The 7,326-nt window shown below is 39.7% G+C and overlaps 1 protein-coding gene across 3 annotated transcripts in view; it reads right to left on the bottom strand.

Annotated features, from left to right (window-relative positions):
- Positions 1 to 466: 466 nt before the first annotated feature.
- The window catches only part of NFYC (nuclear transcription factor Y subunit gamma), a 54,900-nt gene continuing 48,040 nt past the window's right edge, over positions 467 to 7,326 (bottom strand). For 2 of the 3 annotated variants that reach the window (XM_074976306.1, XM_074976305.1), the window contains exons 7-10: positions 7,102 to 7,260; positions 4,986 to 5,093; positions 2,674 to 2,733; positions 467 to 1,362 (exon numbers count right to left, since the gene is read on the bottom strand). In XM_074976306.1, the coding sequence (XP_074832407.1) occupies positions 1,246 to 1,362; positions 2,674 to 2,733; positions 4,986 to 5,093; positions 7,102 to 7,260 (444 nt within the window). In that variant the 3' untranslated portion in view covers positions 467 to 1,245. Of the gene's footprint in view, positions 1,366 to 2,673; positions 2,734 to 4,985; positions 5,094 to 7,101; positions 7,261 to 7,326 lie in introns of all 3 variants that reach the window. The other variant, XM_074976304.1, reaches the window with a different exon arrangement.

The following is a 7,326-nucleotide window of genomic DNA, read 5'->3' as shown; positions in this document are numbered from 1 at the left end:
ATCAACTTCCTCCCCTCGTGTAGACCTGGCCTGAGGCAATTACATTTGTCTCCTTAAGTCCCACCACCCACAGCTTCTACTGGACAAAGAACATTCCTAACCTCTCATACTGCACTGTCATGCAGTGTTGCTAGGCACAGTCAAATAGCTGAGAAGGAACTGCCACATTTCCACAGTAAATAATACGATCAGTGTGTAGTTTGAATTCTAACGTATGGACTGCATGGTGATCTTTCGGAGCGCAAGGCATAACACAGAAGTAGAGTTACTTCTTGCATTTGAGCCATGGCTCCAGGAAGCAAGACTGCCCTCTCCTACAGTTTCATACTCATGGCATTTTGTAACTTTTTTTTTTTTTTAAAACCAGACTTGCCCTCGAGGAGGCTATCACCTTTCCAGGTTTGCATTAGTTATTTTTGATATTCAAACATACACTCAGACACTGAGTAAATAAAAGACATGTAGATTATTTAAAAAGAAATTTATTGCATTTCATGCAGCTTATAATACATGCATTGACTGAAAGTAACACAAGGGTTAACTTTTTTATTTCTCCCCCAGATTTCCTTTAGTGTTTCCGGAATAGACTGGGACAAGTTAAAGCCTCTAACATCTTTAGAAAATATGTTCATTGTAGCACAAGGAATGGTTGTTTTTCCCCCTCCAAAAGTCACAAATATACAAGGCTCCAACTTACCAAAAACAGTCCGGGGCTGGGAGGAAAATCTCCCAATACACTCAAGTGCACGGGTGCACACACACACACACATATACCTCTACTAAACTACTAGGCTGAGATACCTTAGTCTAGCTCTATTCACAGTAGAATACAAACAGAATACTGGGAATAAAGCTATTAAGGGACAGACAAAGCAGTACCCTTTTACAAATTTCACTGAAGAAAAACGTTCCATTACATCATTTCATAAACTGCTATAGATTTCCTTTTAATTATTTTCAGTTTTATAGAGAGGAACAAGCAGCTAAGTATGTTCACATATTGATTTCCTTAAAAAAATAAAAAAAAACACCCCACATATTGTATCCTTGTTAGTTTCTGTTGGATATTCTCTCATACCCCTAGAGGTGGTGTACAGTGCACCAAAGATCATAGCCTACTATAGGCTTAATATCAAGTACAGATACACAGAGGGAGATATGTTCATCAGAGCCAGATGGAAGGGTAAAAGTCAAGAGGGTGTGTCAATTTCCATGTTGACAGAATACTTCCTGGAGTTGGCTCATTCAGTCCCCTGCCACCTGAGGAGCTTGTCCATCAGAAGTCTGATTGGTGGACTGAATAAACATGGGCTGGGTGATGTCCTGCCCTGCAGGCATGGTCACTTGCTGAATCTGATAGAGCTGCTGGAAAAGGTTGAAGGGGATAGGAGGGGGGAAAAACAGTTTTAGCAGGATATTCCACTATTAGTAGCATGTAGCCTGCATAGCCAGTTGCCCAGTGATATAAATCAACACACAAAGCATGAGAAATATGCTCAAAGCTGGAGCATGAATAACTCCAGGCCTTAATTAAATACCAAAATGTTACAGTACAGAAGTAATTTAATGAATTTCTGATGCCCAATTGAAAACTCATAAGACTGTTTTATATGTATAATGTTATGAAAGCTTGATTCTTGAACAGATTAGGACCAAAAAAGCTGCTACTGATGATTTTTCTTTTTATAAATACCAGATTAGGTTTGTCAGGTTACTTCTAATCACCTTCATTTGGCACTCTGTATGATAAGGTCAATTATTGCTCAATCACTTAAAGTTCTATTACGTATTCTAGAGAGAACTAAATTTTTGTTCTCACACTGGTTACTATTTTCATAACTTGTCCGAAAACCAGAGAGACAGCATTTTCAATAACATTTCCCCAGCATTTGACTCATTTGATTTATGGAGCCTTTCTTGAAATCTGGTTTATATCCAGAATTTCTTATTTGTCCCTTCACTCCCAGCTTGCTCAATAGCAATTTTGTAGTGATTTCTATTTTCTACTAGTCTTTACAGCTGCAATTTGATCAGGCTGAATTTCGTATTAGCACCATCTTCAACACATTGCATCATAAAGTTTATATGGGACAAATCTACACCTCATTGGATCCAGTTTAATGTGTCTATTCAAAGTACCTATTTCATCTACTTCATACACAGTGTTTAAAACAAATGAACACAAAAAGCATTCTGAACTATCATTAAACACTCTCTTCACACAGGACAACAAATTGAGAATACACATCCCCCAAGCTGTTGTACTTCAAAAAGCTTTCCAGTGACACACTGAGAGGTCACACACTGAATGTCCATCTTTGATTAATGGCTTAAAAATTTTCTAGCATGGTATCTTAATAAGACCCCATCTTATTTCTTGTAGCACCTGGGATGAGACTGATAGGGCAAAAGTTAAATACCAGATTTGCCATATTCTCAAAAAGGGTTAATTTGGAGCACATATAGCAAGACAAGAAAAGGTCTCCACATGAACTACAAGTCTGTTACAGGACTCATGCATTCTCATTGCATTTTGGGAGTGGGGGTAACTTCCTAGTCTCACCATCCCACTTTGTGCTTATACATCTAGTACTCAGGACAGAAAGTTTTCTAAGATCTGATTTCATGGAGACTGGCTCCTTCCTGATAAGGCATGAGTTCTGAGATAGGTACCTGCCCATCTGTGAATTGGCTGAACTGCTGCTGTCCTTGCTGAACTTCTGTTTGTGTAATCTACAAGAGAGAAAGGACAAGAGTGATCAGTGAGGGAACATAACTGTTGGGTCAACAATGAATTAACAATATTTTACCCTCCCAACGCACCTTTTGCCAGTGGATCATTGAGCATTTACAGATTATTTTGTTTTTTTTTAAATTACACCTCACAACATCCCTGTGTGGTAAAACAAAACAGATTAAGGTCCCTACCTGGAGTCATACCGCTGAGTCAGGGACACAGCTGGGAACAGAACCCATGAGTCCCACCTCTTGATACTCATCTCTGCACTGAATCAGTCTCCTCTAGAAGCTCACAGTAAGATGGATTTAAAAAAGAAAAGCATGGCATGAAATGCTAGTTGAGAAGAAAGAGCATTGTTGGATTCCATAATCAGAAGAGCAGTTCTCTTTCTGAGGAGAGTTACTGCCTCATTCTTCCAGTGAAAATAAAAGCAAGCAAGCAAACGACAGTAACAGACACAGAGGAGGAAGCATTAAGTTCTAGCCCACAACCAGTGCAGGCTGATAAACACATCAATGACTGCGTTGTAAAAGCTCATCATTTAAATCTGGTGCAAGTTTTCAGACGATCCAAGAGGTATCTTCAAGAGCAGCAACAGATTTCTGGTCCAACGTTGGAGACTTCCTATACACCATGCACCAGACCACCTAACAATTTTACATGCACAAAATGGGACAAGCTTGAATGTTTTGGTGTAACAGAATGAAATCCACACCTATTGAACCTTATCTGGCTAATCAGTTGAGAACTCTGTCATGCACTCCTGTTAAGTTGGTCAGCTTTACATGGGTTTCCTTTCTGATGAGATTCTGATGTTTCAAGAGCTATCTTTGAGCATATCTCCAAAGTAAGGCTATGTTTATTCAAGAAACCTGGCACTGAGCTCTCCCATCGACATAATTAACCACCCTCAATGAGCAACAGTAGCTATTTCAGCAGGAGAGTCTAACACCGCTCACACCAGCTCTTTTGGAGTAAATCACGTTGCTCAGAGGGGTACTCTTCTCACCCGAGTGACGTAAGTCACACTGACAAAAGTACAAGTGTAGACAAACCTAAACCTTTAAACAAAAAAAGCCAGCCAAACAAAAAAAAAACCCAGTTCTGTAGCACCTTAAAGGCTAACAAAACTTGAATGTTAACTCTGACCCTGCTATAAATGAGCAAATGCATATTTTTTTCAGGAAGATTCTGCTCTTAATGCAAGAAAGGAAGAGATGTTGAACTGCAGACAGCCCTTTGGTGCCCTTTTGCTCCTTCAGATCTCTCTCCCTGTGCTGAACTACTTCAACAGATATCTGACGTGCTCATGCAGCACCTGAGAAGTACATGTATTCTGCAATGTAGATAAAGGCAACAGACCTTGCTTTAGAGAATCTGTAAGAGGAAAACATAGGGATGGATGTGGAATATGACAATGGGATCATTATGAAGTTAATTAATTGCACCTAGAGGACAAGGAAGCAGTGTAGCTACCTTCATTTTTCAGATGACTAACATGATTAGGTCTGTTTCTTATGACTACTGCTGGCTCAGAAAGTGAGACAAGATGAAACGTTCATGTCTTATGACAGCCATGTGCAGTCTGAGCAAGAGGCACTTGATATGTGGAGTGTCCTGTGCAAAAAATACAGGTGCTTACAATCTGAAAAGGTATGAGCCACTCCTGCATGATATGGCACTTCTCCCACATCAGTACAAAGGAGCACTGTCCGCTTATGAGTGCGTTCTCTCTCACCCTCAGGGATGAATGGTCTCTTGACTAAGAGGCTGAGCTTGAAGCAATGATGTCCTTCAATGGAGGAGATGTGCTTCTAACATTAAGACTGCTCCAAAAGACTCAGAGGGATCGCCCTTGTCTTTTTCACTCTGCTTTGTACCTTCTCTCATTTACCCAGAGCCTGCACAGTTTCCTCTCCTTTAAAGCCCACTTCATTCACGAATCTTCCTTATACTGGGGATCCTTCTACAAAGACTTCCATAACTGAACTGTCTGCGTCTTGTAGCGTTAGATGGACAGTGGGAGGCCCTTATCAAAAGTTTTGCACAAAATGCTGTGAACAATTACACCACCACCCATATTGATAGGAAGGAGGTGGCTTTTCCAGGCTTCCAGCTTGCTGTTGTATTTTTATTTATTAGGAATCCAGGAAGGCAGAAAAAAAATCAGGAATACTGGGATCTCAACATGTGGGGAACAATAGTTTAATAATTAATTATAAGTCTTTGTTCTTACAGTACATACCTGCTGTGCATTGGCTGCAAGCGTCTGGATCTGTCCCTGGACTACCTGGGTGCCTGATACTGGCTGAGCTAAGCGGATATACTGGAGCTGGCCAGCATTCAGCTGAACCTAGAGATGAGGTAGGGAAAGGAAAATAAAACAGTGGACTGTGTAGTATGAAACATACAAACTTGCCTTCTTGTTTCCATAACAGAAAGTAGAAAAAAAATAAGTGATACTGAAAGGACTGAACTGATTCAGTGTTGAGATTTATAGCTACGTGGATTCTGAAGAAGAAAGTAAGAGAAACTTTAACACTGCAAATCCTTAAATTAAAACTCTCTCTTCCTATAAGGGGAAAGCATTTAGAGACTGGCACAAAGTTTTGAGCAAGTGTTAGGCAGCTCTTATTTTCCTTTTCAATTATGAAGAGAGATCACATTAGTCCTTCTGTCAGATCAGTCATTCATTCAAATAAGAAAACTACTTTGCAAGTGAGCAAGCTGCAAAACAGGGACATTCCTTTTATATTCTTCCCATCATTTTCCTTTAACTTTTCACCAACAGCACCAGCTAAGACCAAGACTACTACAAAGACTTCCAACACAAGTCTGCCAGTGTACTTCAGTCGTCACACGACAAAGGCTGGTATACTCTCATGCCAATGTTTTGTGATTTATATTAAAAAGACAAAAACTTCCGTTTCTGTTCTGCTCCACAGTCTGTATTTTTAACTATAACTGAAGCTAAACATGGAACTTGATGTAACTTTTTCCATTAACCTACTTTTGAAAATTTAATTCCCAATCTTAAGGTTAAAAATTTGCATTTTAATTTACTTTTAAGGAAGGCAGAAATTGTTAAAAGTCATTATATGTACAGAGCATAAAAACACTTCTGCTTCACCAGTGACGCTTGAAAGCTTTTGGAACAGAAATTATTGGGCTTGCAGTTTACTCAAATTCTGCTGACTTCGTCACTTGTGTCCAGAAACCCCACCATTTACTCTTGAAGCAATAGCCTCTGCAGCAGTTATAAACTCCATACGAGCACAAGCATTTTAATACACAATCTGTTTCTGCATTAAAAGCTGCCTGCAGAGAAGGTTCTCTGCTGAAAGCCTCCCACTTTGATTTTTAACTGCAATACTAATGTAATGGGTGAAATAGATCTGAAATGTTTATAATACTTACTTTTGGCTCTTCAGGGAACCAAAAAGGTTCTAGTGCTCATCCAGCTAATGTGAGAATTTCAAATTGTAAAATTCTGCTATTTTTGAGACTTGAGCAAAACATTAACATTCACCTAAAATACATACTTCCCAGTTCTGCACAAAGTTGAAGGAAAAAAAACATAAAAGCATAGGACAACACAACACATGAGCTGAAATCAATGACGGAAAATTAAAGCCAGAAAGACATTTTCAGAGGGTATAAGCAGGTGCAAACCAGTGGGGTTAAAAGGAACATTCCAATATTAAGGTTTTAATTACAGTGGGTGCCATCAGCTTTATTCCTTATATCAGAAATTTAAATTTTTGTGCATTTTCAGTGAAGCCCTGGAATTTACTGGACTGGAAGAAAGTAGCCATGAAAGGGAGATGCCATTAACAAGACAGGCGAGAATTCAAGAAAAGCAAAGTAAAGAAAGTGGAAAAGGACAGAATAACTGCTAATGGCGGCACAGTTTAAAAGAATTTTCAAACGGGACGCGATCTCAAGAGGTCATCAAGTCTGGTCCCATGAACCCACGAAGGGCCAATCACTATTTAGATCATTCCTGATGTTATCTAACCTGCTCTTAAATTTCTCCAATGATGGAGATTCCACAACCTCCCTAGACAATTTATTCCAATGTCTAAACTCCCTGACAAGAGGCTGCTGAAGTGTAGCCAGTAAAAGACCTAAGGTTTCCGCAATAAGTGTTTTAATAGCAGTTTACCAACCATACCTAACTATTTCATCTCCTAAGGCAAAATTCTTAACTAAATTCTTTGGGTCTCACATCCCAGAGATCTTGTAACATTAGGCAGTGGAATATGTGTATCTCTATCTGTTCATATGACAAAGGCCTGATGTGATACAGTTTTGCTACCAGATCATGAGACAGTTATACCTTCCTCCTTGTAGTGTCTTACCGGAATTTGTTGGATTTCTCCTGTGTTGGTGATTATCTGCTGCATGACTTGCATGGTCTGTCCAGTTCCACTCTGAGCCTGCTGTGTTTGTCCTTGTGGCTGTGCCTGGACGATCTGGACCTGCTGACCCTCACCAACCTGCATGGTTACTGGGGTGGTCTGAATTCAAATACAAAAAGCAGCACAGTCGGACTTGGCTGAAAGTGAAATCACAGAAATTTACAG

The sequence above is a fragment of the Carettochelys insculpta genome, chromosome 24 (assembly GCF_033958435.1).
Source record: "Carettochelys insculpta isolate YL-2023 chromosome 24, ASM3395843v1, whole genome shotgun sequence".
Lineage (NCBI taxonomy): Eukaryota > Metazoa > Chordata > Testudines > Carettochelyidae > Carettochelys > Carettochelys insculpta.
This window is presented reverse-complemented; position numbering and strand designations above follow the sequence as displayed.